This window comes from Anolis carolinensis, chromosome 3 (assembly GCF_035594765.1).
Source record: "Anolis carolinensis isolate JA03-04 chromosome 3, rAnoCar3.1.pri, whole genome shotgun sequence".
NCBI lineage: Eukaryota > Metazoa > Chordata > Lepidosauria > Squamata > Dactyloidae > Anolis > Anolis carolinensis.
This window is the reverse complement of record NC_085843.1, coordinates 260,551,687-260,570,094: the sequence shown is the minus strand read 5'-3', so window position 1 is coordinate 260,570,094 and position 18,408 is coordinate 260,551,687. Positions and strand designations below refer to the sequence as shown.

Genomic DNA, 18,408 nt, shown 5'->3' with positions numbered 1-18,408 from the left:
AATGCAATGAAACACATGATAGTTGAATCACCCTGGGTATTTTTAAATAATGAGGAATAAAGATAGTACCATAACAATATAGAGTCAGCACTCTGTATCCGCTGATTCTGCATCCACTTATTCAGCCATTCATGACATGAATATGTTAAAAAGATTCCAAAAGGCAAACTTTTATTTTGCCATTTTATATGAGGGATACTATTTTATTATGCCATTGCTTATAATGGGGCTTGCACATTCATGGATTTTGGTATCCATATTGTGTGTGTGTGTGTATGTGTGTGTGTGTCCTGGAACTAAATTCATCTGGATACCAAGGGCCTACTCTAACATCTAAAAATAGTATATGACATTTAATATCTACAATTCTGAAGGGGATGATTCAGTCAGTATTTTTAAAACATCATATACTTCAACATCATTTTTCAAGAAATCACAGTTTTAGAGTATGTTTTTAATGTGCTTGGTAGTGCATTGTAAAAAGAATAACAGAGATTATACATTATACATTAATTTTGGTTACAGTTTCCTTTATTTTGCTCTGGCTACAAACATAGTCAAAATATTCTTTGTGTTGTTTTTTCAACTTTCTACAATCTTAAAATCATAGTGATTTTTAGCTGTTATAACTCCCCCCCCCCTACAAGTCCTGAGGTTTGCATTCTGCTTTGGTGATTCCACCCTTCTTCAATTTCTTATACACGTATCTTAAAAATCTCAGCTTATTTGAACACTTTTTGTACTTCAATCCTCTCTCCTTGGACACATTCCATTTTTCTTCCTCATTGGAATAGATTGTAACTGTGTCTTCAATATGTCACCTTTCTGATGCTCCCATGCATCATGTCCTCTTTTCCCTTATTGACCATGGCATCTCACCCAGTATTTCCCTAAGCTTGCTGATATCAGTATTTCTTGGGCAGATCCACTTTCTTAGTCTCAGAGGAAGGCAATGACAACCCCCTCTGAATAAATCTTGCAAGATAACACTGTGACGAGTTTGCATTAGAGCTGTCATCAGAGATGACTTGAAGGAACACAACAACAAAAGCAAGATAGAAAAGGTAGATTGGGGTGAGAAGGCAGTAGGCTAAATTTTTTCATCTATTCTGATCCCAACACACAATTTGTATAATGTAGACATTTTCCATACTTGGGGGAAAATATAATATGGCAAGTACCAACATAGGGAGAAAATGTCACTCTGTTTGGTCATTGTGATATTGCGCTTTGGTTCAGCGATGGCTATAGCACTCTACTATTATGGAAGATTTTGCATGATATTGACTAATGAACCAATTTGAATCTTTGCCATGTGTCTGTTGCTCCAGTTGGGATGTATGGCACTAGGTTTTGACAATGGAAGAAGGGAGCAGTAAAGCACCATCTGTGCCAATCAATCGAACTCCCTGCAGACCAAAACACATTTTGACTGGTAGTTGAAACAGAAGGCAGGAGGCAACTGGAGAGGCACTGACGAGAGATTAGATTAGTTATCTCTTCACCCAGGGAAGCTCTCATTTTAATGCAGTTAAGCTCTTTGAACCTTAGTAAAGAAATGAGACAGGGATTACACAGACTTAGTTTTCTACCTTCATGGTGAGAATTGTTCCGCTCCATCTGTGCTGCCGTATCTTTGACCTTATATGTTACAGCTGAGCTGTCCTAGAATTCCATGTTCCTTGAAACAGTTCGGTGGGCTAATGTGCTTTCAAACCCATAAACTGGCCCATCACATTTCTTGACACAGAACATAATAGTCTGATATGTTGATACTCTCTAATCCTGGAGAATTAGAGAAACGAAATCAATAAAAAATCTGTAAAAATACGTGTATCACCTTGTATACAGTTACACAGTTAGGAAATTGGATTCATACTAAAACCTACAATAATACACTATTTTGAAAACAGGACACTTAATTACATTTGGGTTAACTTTGAGTTGGGTGTTTACATGTATATTATTCTATTCAAAACCTTTGCTGAATCAAGGTGAAATATCCCACCCAAGATTCCATACTCTTTTTCCCTGCCCCATCTCAAGTTTGGGAGAAAAGGAAATGCCCGAGTTAATATTTGCAAATCTCATTTCTCTGTGAGGTTAAAAGGTAACATGCAGAAAAGTGTTGGAAACAAAAAAATCACTATAATTTTTAAATTCTGGTTCTTTTTGCAAGAAGCAGATGATTCCCCCCCTCCCAACAATAACCAAGAAAATAATGATGTATTGCCAAAGGCTTTCCTAGCCAGAATCACTGGCTTGTTGTGTGCTTTCCAGGCTGTATGTCCATGTTCTAGGAGTATTTTCTCCTGATGTTTCACTTGCATCTGTGGCTGGCATCTTTAGAGGATGTGTGGTCCACAGATGCAGGTGAAATGTCAGGAGAAAATGCTGCTAGAATACAGAGATACAGCCCGGAAACCACAGAACACACCTGATGAGAAACAAAAATAACAGAGAATTCTGTCTCTGAAGCGATCAGAACCTAGCTTGACTTTATATCTGTGCCTTTTTTTTCAGTTGTAACATTGCCTCCAATACTAGAGATGCATTCAGCTGCTGCACTGGATGGCACACCTGTGTTTTATGTGAGAATCCAGGGACACTGACATTGGGAGTTTGTCTGGAAAGTTTTGCTTCAATAAAGTTCTTTTTCTCTGAGTCTCAGTGTGATGGATTTAGTACTAGAAAAAGTTCTGTTGTCTAACCATTGCGTTCTTTGAGTGGCATCCATTGCTGTAACTATCCTCAATATTGCTGGCACTTCTAAATTTACATTTCAACGAGACTTCCAGCCTCCATCAGAGAAAAGACAAAACTTCAAGCTGGGAAAAAGAAAACAAAAAGCATCAGTTACTTTGAATTTTAAATGTAGTGATGGCCCTTACCAGAAAAAGAAAAAGTTAGGTAATTATCTGCTATTGTATCTTGATGGACCATTATTGTTGGTATGTATCTTCAGTTTCTGACTTACTACAACTCTTAAGCTGAACCTACCATGCGGTTTTCGTGGCAAGATTTATTCAGAAGGAAGTTTATTTGCTTTTATTTGAGGCTGAGAGTGTGTGCCTTATCCAAGGATATCCAACATTTTTCCATGTCTAAGTATGGCTTTGAACCCTGGTCTCCAGTGTTTTACTCAACACTCAACCACTACACAACACTGGCTCTCTGGATGGACCATTACTGGGCAAAAAACAGAATGTGAGTTTGTATATACCCACATATCCACTGTGGTCTGATAGACTCCTCCATGTTTTCTAATTTTATCTGGACACAATCATTTATTTGCAGCCAGTCCACTCTGAACTGAGATTGTAGGCAGAGTGTCAGTAGAAAAGGTTCATATCCTCCTAAAGAAGTGCAGATACTATTTATGTCTTTGCATAGACGCTTGAACAATGGAATACAGGCAGTCCCCAAGTTACAAACAAGATAGGTTCTTTAGGTTTGTTAAGAGAAAAACTAAATAATTTGTTTGCTGGTCGGAACAGGTGCATTTATAAAATGTATTTCCAGTCATATACACACACACAACAACACACAAGCTTTGGATAGCATAGGGAAATGTTAACACTCATGTGGTGGTTATTTTGCTGACTGTTCAATGTTTACAAAATTCCACCTCACTTTCTGTTCCTGTGATTGTTAGATTTTGAAAAGCCATATTAGTCTGGGATAACAATATACATAGGGTTGTTGTAGCACTTTAGAAACCTAACAGAGAGGAAGAAGTTGGTAGTGTAAACTTTTGTAGACTACTTTCCCAGATACATCTGAGGTTGTGTACTTAGTCTACAAAAGCATATGCTACCAACTTCATTATCTTAGGATATCTGGAGTTAGGGTTAATGGCTTAATGACTGCAGAGATTCTGTGACCCTGTCCTAGAGTAGTAGCCCATGATACCATCCAACATTTTCAGATATAGTAGATAGGACTCCATGTAACTGCTTCGCTACATTAACTGTTCAACTGTACTTGGGTTTGTTTGATAACCTATACACACATAGTGACCATGAGTGTACTTTGCAGTGCGTGCTAATTGGTTAATTTCAGATCATAGTATGCTGGGCTTTCCCATCAGATAACAAGAGTACTACCTAATGGACCTATGAGTAGAATTTTTGCTGATGTTAGAACTCCTCTTTTCTGTATCTTGTGTTGACATAAGTGTGAGGGGTGACTAGCATCATTTTACTGTGAATTTTGAACTAGACAGACATTTGAAGTACTAACTTTGGAAGAATGCTCCATGGATGGCAACCCCTTAAGATGCTTACAAACCAGCACTTCAAACTCACTCTTAAAGGTGTTGAGTTGATTCAACTCTTGCACTTGGTCCTACCATCTCCAAGGGGCAGCTGCAGATGTCATAGTCCCCATCTCCTTTATTAGATGTTTGTACATACTGTTTGCATTTTCTCTGGTTTATTTCTGAGTCTGGAAATATATGTGGGATATGGTTTGAGTGTTGGGGCTTGGACTATGGGAGAACAGGGTTCAAATCCTGACTTAGCCATGGAAACCTACTGGGTGATCTTGAACAAGTCACATTCCCTTAGTCTCAGAGAAAGGCAAGGACAAATTTTGAGTAAATTTTGCTCTGAAATCCCCATGGTAGCTTCATCTTAGGGTCACCATTAGTCAGAAAGGAGTTGGGGGAACACAACAATCAATGTTACTTACAGCAAGTTACTGAATGAAGTTTGTTGCTTTCCTCTGAACTTGCTCCAATTTGTTTTTATCTTTTTAAACATGAGATGCCCAGAACTGAACTTGGAAGGCCAGATGAAACTTGACAAGTGTAGATTATAATGGGACTATTACTTCCCTAGATTTGGGAGGTTTCTATTCATGTAGACTAAATCAAATGAGATTGGAAGTCCTCATTGCAATGGTTGTAAAGACAAGCAGATGAAAGAGATCAAGTTAGCAGTAAGTCACATGCACTTGTTTCAGAGATTATGAGGGTTTCTATTTGGATTATATTCACCAGAATCCCCAAAACAGTGTAATGAATAGATTTTGGAATTTTGAGAGTATCAGTTTGAAAAAGGAGCTTTCCTAAGCTGTGGCGTGGTTACAGTTGGGACACAAAGATTGTGTTTTGGCTTCTCCAAATGTAACAATCATCAGCTTAAAAAGGGGAAGGCAAAGGTCATGTCAGGAACCTCTTCTACCTGGATTGACTTTCTGCAGTGTTCATTTTGGATACTGATTTGTTATGTTTTCATTAACTGGTATTACTTGTAATCCTATCGAGATGGTCTGCAAATCATCTTGGAAAGGCCTGTAATCTGAAAGATGTAGAGTTGTCCCTCCGCATTTGTAAGTTAAGCATTTTGCAGATTTAACGCTAAATACTAATTGTTATGTTTACTATCAGCTCCACTGCTGTCCTACACCTGACTGAAAAAGTATGCCCTCTCTATGTATTTTGAGGTCATCCTGCACGAGTCTATGGCCATGATATCCCAAAGGTTAACCATGGAGTCATGTTGGAGGTCCTACAGAAACCTAGAGAAGAGTTGTCTCAAGTAAAAAAAAGCAACAACAGTATTTGCAATTTTTTATTTACTAGTATATTTGTAGTTTCCCCACTTTTGCAGGACCCTATGCCTCTCCAAGCCAATGTGGTAGAACTACTGCACTTAATTGTAACAAACAATCAGCTTCTCTAAAGGGTTATTTGAAAACAACACCCTCTTTCTGGGTGTACTGTGTAATTCTCCATGTCCTTCCTTTCTCTTTTTCCTTTTCGTCCTGTTTTACAATGTTAGGGTCACTGGCTTTCTTTTACAGACATTTTATCCCATGTATTGGATGGGAAAAAGCTAATTAGAATAGCACAGATTCTTTCAGCATTTAATCACAGGATTCTGTGGAGACGAGGAGCATTACAGTGGGTGTAAACCTTACTTAGTTTATCTTCAGCCTTTGACTAGAGATCTTTTGGTAAGATAGGAAATAGAGAAAACTGAATATAATTAAAGAAAGGATATGTGTTCCCCTAATAGGCTCACCAAAGTCTGTGGATTATGTAAAATTGGCATTTAGTTGCAAAAAAAGCTGATTTTAAGAGCGGTTGGGCACTGCATTTGTCCTTTTCTCTTGCATTGGTAATTCATAAGTAAGCATTTATATTGATGAAATATAAAAAATAAATAAAAATAAAAATAAATCTTTTAACAAATAAAAATAAAAGTTTTAACCTAAAGATAATACTTTGTCAGGCTTCTCCTTATAGGGTTCTCTCGCATGATTCTTTGGCCAGCTTCTGCTGAAGATTGACTATGAACTTTTTCTAAGCATTTGTAGATCCTCTGGTGTGATTACTGTAGGATCTACAAATGCTTAGAGAAATGTTCATTTCAGGAATCTGTAGATCCTCCAGTGAACATTTATGGGCAACTTCTGGCAGAAGTTAACCATAAAGGGTAACACTGGAGGGCCCATAGATTCCTAGAGATTCACAGATAATCATATCTGCACAAATTAAACTTGCAAATGTGGAGGGCTAACTGTATACTCTATGTTTTGGCTCTATACTTGGAAAAATTCAATTAAAAGGAGTAATGTGCAGCTTATGTGTACATATGTTTCCCAGCACCCTCCAGGGTTTAGGACTTTTCACGAGAGACCTGCTTTTGAAAGAGGAAGTGATCAGGAAATGACTTTCTATTGTTAATAAAAAAACCCAGACCTAATATGTACCAGAGATTGTCTAAAAACCTGTCAAAAATGCCTCCCCCTACCTCAAGAGGCCTTTTGGGAACATTTCTTTATGTGATGGGGGTTTATAGTCCTCCAAGATCTCCTAAGGCTTCCACAGTTGTCCAGCCTGATTGAAAACAATAGGATGTGTGCTAATCATGACCATCATATTATTTAGACTACTCTAAAATTGCATCTAATCCACTAATTGCATATTCTTCATTGCTTTGAATGCCGATGAGTGGTAGAACAATTTTACCCCGTGTTTTCACGGATGTGTCTACATGAATGCAAAGAGATTTTGTAGCATACTGATCCAGACCAAGTTGGCTCTCTCTGATGTCTCTATGAAGTTAACAATTCCTGAATGCATTTTTCATGTATTACTCATTTACATGTTATAATCAAAGACTGCGTTAGAATTTGCCATTGTCTTGATATTGAGCAAACTCTTGACAAGACCATCTCTCTTCCATCACATGTTATTACTCTGATGGATTGCATTCATAGTGCTGTCAGGAGAGTGCTTGACCCGAGAATGACCCAAATTAGTTATTGAGAATTATGGATTATGGATGAAACCTTCTCAAATAATTCTTGCCTCATGATTATATCTGTATAGCTTCAAGTTGTAACTCAAGATTGTGTAAACTGTTTAGAATTGGAGGAAGAGAATATTTTATATGTGAAACTGAGTTGTTTTGATATTATATTCCTTCAACCATTACTTATACTGTCTACTAATATTTGACATTTTCCCCTAATGCACCATTGACAGTTACTCTCAGTTTTGTTGTTATAAATACATGTATCCTTTCCCCCCCTTCTTAACCAATTAGTGCATGTTTTGTATAAATCTGGAAAATATCTGGTCCTTGGGTGTTTCTTTTTGTCTTAGCATCTTCAGATGTAACATGAAGCCAGCACAGCACCAAAAGAGAGTCCAATTAAAATATTTTCTTATCTTTGGTGGAAATGTCCATGATAAATGTAGATTTTACGGCTTTAATATTATCCATCTTTGACCTGACTTTTCCTAACATCCAGCCTGTACAAGAATTCTTGAGAATTTGAAAACGTGCTCATTATTTGTCATTTCCTTCCTTTGTGGCCATATTTCTATTTATGACTGAGAATGCTGGTTTTGTTTCACATTCTTTTTCTGTATTTTATCATTGATTAGTTTACATGTTCAATTTAATGATCTCGCCAAAGCTGCTAAAAGTACAAATTAAAAGAAAATAGAGCTGAAACCCTAGTCATTTTCATAAAAAGCTGAAAAGCAATTAAATAAGCTAAGCTATTAAAAACAACACTAATTTACAGCAATTTAATAACCTTCAGAATACAGCTTTGGGAATTAAAATAAAAGCTTCTACTCACATTTTAAAAAGACTTTTGCAACAATCAGATAATAAACTTGGAATTGTGCCTGGAAACAGAAGGGGTTTGTGGATTCCCTGTAAAGTTTATGAATTTGAAAACCTGAAATTGATTTATTTCAGTTTGCTCTAGATGCCCACTCGATATGATTGATAATTCTTGATTTCTTGAAACTATTGTCATGAGGAACATCCATAACTCAGTGGCAGAACACATGCTTTGTGTGCTAAAGATTCAGGACGGACCTATACTGTAGAATTAACGCAGGTTCACTTTAATAGCCGTGGCTCAATATCATGGAATCATGAGTTGTAGTTTCCAAGATGTTTAACATTATCTCCCAAAGAGTGCTGGTGCCTTACCAAACTCCCAGAAGTCCTTAGTACTGAGCCATGGCAGTTAAAGTGATGTTGAACTGAATTAGTTCTACGCTTCTCATGTGTTTCTTTTTGTCTTAGCATCCGTTTCTGGACAGGCTTTTCTTTTGAAAGAATATGGTGGCAGCTTAAGTTTATTATTATTATGTTTATTTATACCCCGCATTTTCTCTCCACAAGGAGAAAACGATGTACTTTATGTGTATCTTTGGAAATTTTAACTCTTGAAAGGCTCTGGTTTCACTGAGATGGCTTTTGAAAGGATGGGTTGAGTCTTCAGAAATTAATGAAATACAATGAAGTAAACAATGGATGCATTGTGAAGAGAAATCTAATGATCTGCTTCTTAGTGAGTTACAGTTAAACAGTAGTTACAGTTGTTTGCAGCTGTTACAAGAGAACAACAGACAAATGGTAGAAATGTAATAGGCTCTGAAAAACTAATTGTTTCTGTAAGGAGTTTTGTAAAGCAAGTCCAGTCTCAACGCTGGCAACCACAGTCTTGTATGGCTATTTCACTATACTTTCCTTGTAAATATATTTGTCACATATTGTCATTTGAATTATTAGTTAACTAAATACCTGAGATGTCTGGAAATTGAGAATTTGTATGAAGCACTATATATTATGTATTGAAGTCCTTATCTTGGCTTCTTTTAAAACCTTTCAGTGCACACAACCTGATTTTTGAATTCCTCTTATATTGTGCATGTTGTACAAAGCAAATGCTTAGAAAGCTAGGTCAAGAAAGCTATAGTTTTGTACTCAACATTATATTAATGCCATCTAAATTCTAATTTGATCTAGCACAATGGTTCTCAACTTGTGGGTCCCCATATGTTTTGGCCTTCAACTCCCATAAATCCTAACAGCTGGTAAATTGTGCCGTTGCGCCTGGGGCTATAACTCTTAACGAAAGAGGCATGGACGTGACATCTTTCCCCAGGGGATTGCTTCTTGCCCTCCTTTAGGGAAACTGGAACTCCCAAGGACCAAAACACTGTAGATAACTCAAAACTGGTTTTATTGTTCACAAAAGGTTATGCCAATAAGAGGGAAGTTTCAAAGGAGTAAAGGAAAATATACATTACAGTCTTTGGTTGTTTTAAGTCCAAGGAGCTCTGTAGCTGAGAAGCTTTTCCAGGTCCCTCTTTCTCAATGGCTGTGAATGCTGGAGCAAGCCTCAGCCTCAGTCCAAATGGCCTATGTTTGAAGACACAGTCTTCCTCTGTTGCCAAAGGACTGATTTGAAGGCGCTTGAGACTCCTCAACGTCATTCAGGTTGGCCCTGAACATGAAGCGTAAGTCTCAAGGGTAAGAACCTCAGAATTGGTGCTGAGAGGTAACTTAATCAAGGGCTTTTAGAGCCAAGTCTCTCTCTCACGTCCATCTGATAGAGAGCTTGATGGTGGAATGAAAAAGGAAACACTGACCCACTCCAGGAAAGGGTGAAGTCAAACAATTGAGCTGAGTGAGCAATATAACAGGTGCAAACAACATTGATTGACAGCTACAAATAACCAATCAATCCAACTACATTTACAGGGTAAAAGCAAAATCAGGCATGATAGAACAATTCAAATCTTACAACTTACAGTTCCACATATAGATGGCGCCACTCGCGCCGTCACATAAATTGTCTGGGATTTCTGGGAGTTGTAGGCCAAAGCACCTAGGGATCCACAGGATGAGAACCACTGATCTAGTGGATCTTGATGTTGTCTACTTAAGAGGTTTAAGAGGTTTGGCAAAAGAAGTTTCACAACGAAAACACTATTGTAGAACAAATGTCATGGTTCAGTGCTGTGGAATTATGGGAGTTGTAGTTTTACATGATCTGTAACGTCTGCAAAACAGTGCTGGTGTCTCAACCAAACTACAGTTCCCATGATTCTATAGCATTGAGCCATGGCAGTCAAAGTGATGTCAAACTGCATTAATTCTACAGTGCAGATGCATCCTAACATTCACCATGTACCATGAAGGTTCAAATTCTACGCCTAATTAGTGTATGTTGAAAACAAATTTACCCAGCACAGTCTTCTTACATTCATCTTCCTTAGTGTGAAACAAATATGTCATTTTCGCTTATTTGAACAAATGATACTCCTCCATCAGTTGAGAAACATCAGGTCTCAGTTCAGTAGTATAAACAGTGTCCTGAGATGTTTTCTTTCTTATGACTAATATCTCTAAATTGTTCTTCACAATCACATTTCTTTTGCCAACACTTAATTTCCTCCTTAATGTTGCAGGATACTTCTCGTTGATGCTGAGCAGACAGCCTCCTGACCATGAGTTACTGGAACCTGGATAAGAGAAGGTGCCTGCAGTATTGCAGGCACTTTTTGGTGGACAACAGTGTCTTTCATGGTAAGGTGTATGCGGTATCTCTTTCCATTTCTGTTGCCTCCCGTTTCTTATCTACATATGAGCATGGAAGAAGTTACACAAACTAATGATACTTTTCCATCCACAGAAATACGGGTTATGCTGGACTTTGTTATATGAATTTGTTGCTCACTCATTTGTTTTCAGTTAATACAGAAATTAGGAGGAAAGCAAAATCAGTTTTGTGTGTCTTGATGTTTTTGAGTTTTGTGAATTCCCTTTGGTTAACACTTCTCAAATTATAAGAAAAACAATTCCACCTAAGCAATAGGGAAAATGTCTTTACTGGGCGAACTGTTGGACAGTTGGAATATTCTATGAAGGATGGTGGCCTGTTCTTTGGAAATAAAAAAAGGGTTTTGGGCCGGGCTGTGGCACAGGCTGTTGAGGAACCAGCTGCAACAAATCACTCTGACCAAGAGGTCATGAGTTCGAGGCCAGCTCGGAGCCCCATGTTTGTCTTGTCTTTGTTCTATGTTAAGGCATTGAATGTTTGCCTTATATGTGTAATGTGATCCGCCCTGAGTCCCCTTTGGGGTGAGAAGGGTGGAATATAAATACTGTAAATAAATAAATAAATAATTTTGATAGTTATCTCTGAGAAAAAATATTATTTGTATTTTCTTGCATGATGGGGGAATTGAGTAGGTGACCCTTGAGATTCCTTCCATCTCTTTGATTTTCTGATTTTGGAACCAAAGTCTAGATCAGAATGTTATCCTTCCCATTTCACAATTCTCTGAATTCTGCATTGTTGTCCACACAGTTTGTCTCACAATTTTATATGTGAGATAAAATCTACATGTATGCATATATACACACATTTTATAAAAAAAACATTTTAAGGAAGCTAAGTGAAAAACATATATTCATAATTATATGCAAATTTGCATGCTAAAGTGTGTATTTTGGGAAGGCAGGTCATATGGATGTAAGACAGGATGGATTTACATATGAGCACATGGAAAGTGGCATGGGCTAGCAATAGGCTGATCAAGATGGGCTTCAGTTTGAGCAGTTTGAATACTACCATAGGCTGATGGCAATTTATATATGTGTGTGTGTGTGTCTTATCACGCGCACACACACACACACACACACACACACTTCAGGATCTTAATCTAGTTCTTTCATAGAACAGTCAAAAAAGAACAGAGGAGGAGCATCCTAACTTCCCTAAGGAGAAGGAGTTCTAATGTGGGAGCAGACACAGAGAAGACCTACTGCCATGTTTCCATCAACTGTGTGTCAGAAGGCACTGAGATAAAGAGAAATTCCTCACTTGTAGCTTTTAAAGCTTGGCAGATGCATATGGGAAGAGGCGGTAGTTCAGACAGCTTAAGACTGAACTGTTTTGGGCTTTACAGGTCATAACCTGCACTTTGTATTGTGCTTGGAAACAGATCGACAGCCAGCTGTGGAAACTGATGTTCCCTGTGTTCTATTTCACTACAGTGCATATATGTTAATGGGATACCCTCATATATATTTAAGATACCAAAATATATTTAATATTTTATAATAAAAGATTATTCATTTAATCTGATTTAAATACATCCTATTAATATGAATAGAAATATATTTAAATGGTTGATATATTAAAAGAATAAAAGCATACTTCTTGAACATCTTTAAGATTCAAAGGAAAAGGCAATATATTCCAACAACATTTGTGATTGATTGTGTTTACATCTCACTATAACATGCTACACATATAGACCACACACACTTTTGGCTTGAGTCCTGTTGGTTTATTTTTATTTATCGCAACAGAAGCAAACCGAGAGTACAAGTTACAATGTATGTGAGAACACAAATTTATTATACTTAGTCCTGAAAAGGTCTCTTGGTTTGTTTGGTTGGTTGGTTGCATGTTGTAAGTTGCTTCTGATTGTGAGAGAATCTGCTGTCTACAAAGACGTTGCCCAGGGGACACCCGGACGTGTCATGATCCTGCGGGGAGGTTTCTCTCATGTCCCCCGACTCCTGTTGGTGATGGCATGAGAGGTCAATCGATGGGATGCACAGAAATGTTCACTCAGCATTTAACAACCCATTCAGTTGGTTCACATTAGATCTTATTTACATTCAGGCCAATGAGTGTATATGTACATCAGTCTGCCTGTGTCATATTTAGATCTACAAGTGGAAAGGTTCTCAAAGCAGTTCACATGGCTGAGGAAAATGCTCTTAGGCATGCAATCTAAGAAGACAAAGCACAATAGAAACAAACTGTCTAAGGTCTTAGTAGTGGCCTGGCTTTTCTTCTTTTCAGGCAGATATAGGCGCTCCAAAATAATAAATGCATTCAATCTGTAATTGGATATGTACTCTTTCTTTCTTACTTAGTGGTTTTAGCTTTAGGGAACCAGAGAACCTTGAGCTGGACTCCCTTTGAAACCCCAGTATATGTAATGAGTTTGATTGCTGTAATTATATTGGGCCATGAGTTTGGCCCTGTTTTTGCTAGTCTACTGGCTCTGCATAAGACTATTGTTCATAAAGGCATACAAAGTGTGGAACATTAGCTTTTATTTTTAAAAAGTAATTACAAATTACGCAAAGGTAATGTAAAGTGTGGCTTTGGGTTACTTTGGCCCCATCTCCCCCAAGGATACCAAAATGTGTGGATACTCAAGTTCCATTAAATACAATGTCATAGTAAAACGCCTTTTATATCAAATGGAGAAATCAAAGTAAATGTTTTTGGAAAAAGAAAGTATCTAAAACTTTTGATAAAACACTTTCTTTGATTTCTTATCCTAGTGCCAGATTGTTACTCTGAAACTTTCAATGTACATCACTAAAAAGTTAACAATGACCAACATGTTGTAGTGGTTTGACTGCTGGAGTAGAATTCTGGGCCCGTTCACATTATGCAGTTGTAGCACTATTATTCCATTAATCCCACTAAGCCATGATTCCATCCTATGGATCCTTGTAATTTGCAATTTAGCATTTTCAGTCAAAGCACTCTGATGCCTCATGAAACTCCAAATCACAGGATTTCATAAGACAGTAACATGTTAGTTAAACTGGAATAATAATTGCATAATGTGAATGGGTCTCTGCCTCAAATTCCTGCTGGGCCATGTTAACCCACTGCAGCTAAGTCACATTTTGTCAGCATAAGAGAAAGGCTGTGGCCAATTTCTTTTACGGAAAGTTTGGAAAGAAAGCCCTTTAAGAGACTTTCTGAAGTTGGGGTTGACCTACAGGCATGTAAAAATGCCAGGAATGTAACTTGGTACTTGCTGGTTCTTCTGATGATATCCCTGTGAATTAACGCAGGGATACATTTTCATAAATTGCAGAGTGGAGTAGAATAATGGAGCTAATAAAATACAGACAGTTTTAAGCTGAAAAGTTTTGATCTCTGTAAAAAATAAAGACTTTTGGACCCTGTTAAGAAAAGTCACATACTCTCAGCCCGAGAAAACACTATGATAGGTGGTGTGCCCTTAAATTGTGTTAAGTCATAAATGGAAACAAAAAGGAGGACGACTAGTCGACTATGATTTGGGCATTGTGTGCTGGTGTTGTACACTAGAGGGCAGCAAAGGATTTAAAATGAAGACGTTTTGTTTATTTCTGTCTATCATGTTCAGCTGTAAGAAATTGTATACAGTGTAATTAGATTTCTGTGTTTTCACACATTATTAAACACAAGTCAGGCTCAGTTTTGCAGCTATCAAAATAACAATTAAAAAGTTGTGAAATGGCATTTCAGCACCTTGTTTTAACTGTTATAACTCACTTTTCCATGGATGGAGGATTGGGAGGGCTCCTCACACTGGACCTCAAAGTTGCCCAAACTTTTTGCCGACTAGGCCTGGCTGGCAATGCAGAGTTTCTCCCTTTGACTTAAAACAGGGCTGAGAAATGTATGAAGAACATGTAGGCTGTTTTGGCAGCCCTTGACTGCTCCACACTCCTTGGACTCTCCTTGTCTAGCAAACAGCAACTCATCATTTTCAAGAGATTGCAGCAACTCTTGCCACACTGTTTAACATCAGAAATAGCCAATTTTTTAAAACTAGAGGAAGATTTCCAGATGTGTCTGCCACCTCCCTAACTTTTGGCAATCCTTGCAGGCCCCAGAGGCAAACATCAACCACAGTTGTTCTGCCTTAAAGCTAGAGGGGATTGTGTGCCACTCCTTTTTCCACTGAGAAACATGATTTTACCCCAACTATGGGATAAAACCCCTTTATTCATTGTGGGAAGCAGTGTAGTAAAGGGATGCTGTTTGGGAGATCCAGGCTCAAAATCCCACTAAGTCATAGAAGGAACTGAGTGACATGGACTGGGTGCTTGCTGCCTCCCTCATGCTAACTGATTTCACAATCTATAGGCCCTGTAGTCTATAGGTCCAGCTTATACTTGAGTGAGGGTCCTGGTCGGCTTATATTCAGGTCGGCTTATACTCAAGTACATAGGTAGTCTGAGTTGGACAGTCTTATCTTAAATTACATTTTTATGTAAATATTCAAAAACATTTAACCTATTGATGCCTCAATTAATGTAATTTTATTGGTATCTGTTTTTGTTTTTATTTGTAAAATTTGCCAGTAGCAGCTGCATTTCTCACTCCTGTCTTATACTTGAGTTAATACGTTTTCCCAGTTTTTTGTGGTAAAATTAGGTGGCTCAACTTATATTTGGGTCGGCTTATACTCAAGTATATATGGTAAATAGGAAAGTTGCTAGAAACTATTAGGAAATGGAAATCTGGCATACTCTTTATGTGTTTGGGTCTTCCTAGTAACCAGTGTTTAGCTCCCAAAGAAGGTCAGTGTTGATGAAGTGGAAAAAAAAAGTTTTGAACTACTTGTTCTTTGCAGAGTTAGGAAGGTTTTTGGCATTACAGTTCCCAAAATCCCCAGCCATACTGGTTAGGGAATTTTGGGAATTGTAGTCTACAAAGGATAACTTTTTTCTCAACTTTGGTACAGTACTTCATTTTGCTCTCTTGATTAATTTCTACAGTGGCCTCAGTCCATTTCTCCAGAGGGATTGTCATTTTTGCTACCCAAAGCCTTGGTCACTCAAGGGGGTTGGGTGAGGTAGTTACACGAATGAAAAAAACTCAATGGGTATTCTGCTTTTGTTGAATGCCTTCCTTGGACACCCTGAAACCTTGAACTTTTTTTATATTTATATTTTTCTTGTTTTATACTGGCATTGAGTGTTTGCCATTATTATGTTGTGAGTCCTCCTGGGTAGATAGGGCGGGCTACAAATAAAGCATTATTATTATTATTATTATTATTATTATTATTATTATTATTATTATTATTATAAAATGGTGTTATATAGGACAACTAAACAACTCATTGGAACTACTCCTGATTTGGCTAATGTGTTGGGAAGTTATACTAGTTTATACTGGTTTAAAAAAACCCCCACTCAAACCATAATCCAGTCACCCTGGATTGTACGGTGGCAATTCCCAAAACCAGCTGCAACATTTTATTTCAAACTTCAAGTGGATTTCTTTTTAATTTGGAGATACATTGGAACAAAAAAAAGTCTCCTGTCATCTTCACTTTTTTGTTCTTTCTTACTGTTATAGTACATCCATGATATGAATATTGAATAAAATCCAAAGAACTCAGGCTTTTTAGAGCAGTCTGGAAGAGCCTTTGGTCTACAAAACTGTATTAGCTGGATGGGGACTTTGATATTTTATATATATGAAGAGTGAGACTGTATTTGGTATTACCAACAGTGCTCCCATTCTTCAATGGTAGCATTTCTTTTCGAAGTAAGGGATAGCTTATTTGTATTCATTTTCATTTCCACATGCCTGCCCCCCTTTTGTCTTGTACATAAGATACCTACTTCAATGCTAATTTTGGTGCTAATGTGAAGAGAACTGAAAAACCAATATCCAGTTTTTCATCTCAAGCAGTTAGAATTACAATTAGCATGAATTAATTCTCTTTCTTATCATCTTGGAAACACGGTGTTCACTAAGGTGTGGGTATGGAGTCGAACATCCTAGAGGTAGTAATGATTAGAATCTGTAATTTTATTTATTAAAAATGAAATACTTAAGTAGAAACCTTTCCTGCTGCTGCAATTTGAGTGTATTGTTGTTGTTCAATACAGCAAACTATACGGTAGCAGTTCTAGTTTTCTAGAAATCTACTGATCAAGAAAAACAACATGTTTGTGTTTCTTTTTTAAAGAAACTTCCTGGTATAGCTTCAGAAGAACCTAAAGAGGGACAATTTCAATTGTGCCATATTATTATTTCTCCAGATATTAATTTCCTTGTCTTGTAGTCCTTTTAAGATGTAAAGGAGCAGGGAAAAGTGGGATAAGGGGAGAGATATTCAGACAAAGGTAGCTAACCTTTGTCTGAATATGGTGCTTGTCTTGTGGCTTTAATTTCAAAAGTTCTCTGCAAACTGTCATTTGAGACAAGGGGATGATAGGTCTGTGTGTGTGTGTGTGTGTGTGTGTGTCTGTGTCTGTGTCTGTGTGTCTGTATGTATATATGTATGTATGTATGGGATGCAATCTCTGGGTTTTCTGTTTGACTTCTGTCCATTACTGGCTTTAGCCCCATTCATCATGTTGACCATAGATCTGCCCAGGAGGACCTAGAGATTCCAAGACAGGTGGACTTTCTCTCATGTTTTAAAGAAATTATATTTATTTACTTCATTCATACCCACCTTTCTCACTTTGTAGGGGACTCAAAGCAGCTTACAGACTCCTTTTTATCTTGTTTTTTCCACTTTTGTGGGGTCTTGTGCTGCTAATCTCTGCAGCTGTGGAGGGTGTACTATAAACTATCACTATGCTTCTTGGAGCAAATCCCCAGAGCTTATTCTCAAACTATTAAACACGTTGCAGTCATATCCTAGGTGAAGGTGGTTACGATTTGGTGCATCAGTATTTTTTAGGCTCCCAAATATGGGAGACTGGCAATTATTTTTTCCCTTAGTGTTCTATGGACCTGTAGTACATTTCTGCCTGTGTTTGTTTCTTTTCTGGAAATGCCACGGATTGCCAGCCAATGGCCACCATTTTCAGTAATACTGTGATCCATTAAGCTCTATTCTGATTGTTATATCAGAGCCAGAAATATTTCCTATCATTTCATACCTGATAGTGTTAACTGTAGGTACAGTTAGGTTGTAGCTTGACTTTCTGCATTCCAAGCAAGTGCTTTTTAAAACTATGATCCTTTCTGTCATCTAGAGTAAAAATGTTAACTGTGATAAGTTTGAGATTTTTTTCTCTTCAGGGACTGTCTAAGTGGTGAATTGGCAGTCCTGTGTTCTTTCAGGAAATTCATCCTTTCACTTCTGGGCAAAGAGAAAAACCATTTCAGGAGTCTGGAGTGGCTGTGGATTGCAAAAACAGCCTTGGAAGACACCTGCAACTTAAAGCGTACAGTTTTCCAGCCACCAATCAATGTCAGTGCAAGGGACAATCAGTAATAGTGCTTTTTACGCCATCTCTCAAAGCCACTCATTTGAAATTTCAGTTCTTCTCAGCAGGTAACATTTTCTAAGTTTTC

At 37.6% G+C, this 18,408-nt stretch overlaps 1 protein-coding gene across 5 annotated transcripts in view; it reads left to right on the top strand.

Moving 5' to 3' along the window:
- Positions 1-18,408, top strand: part of plch1 (phospholipase C eta 1) — a 218,679-nt gene that overhangs the window by 16,633 nt on the left and 183,638 nt on the right. For all 5 annotated transcript variants that reach the window (XM_062976689.1, XM_062976686.1, XM_062976688.1 and 2 more), the window contains exon 2: positions 10,736-10,853. In XM_062976689.1, coding sequence (XP_062832759.1) covers positions 10,775-10,853 — 79 coding nt within the window. In that variant the 5' untranslated portion in view covers positions 10,736-10,774. The remainder of the gene's footprint in view (positions 1-10,735; positions 10,854-18,408) is intronic.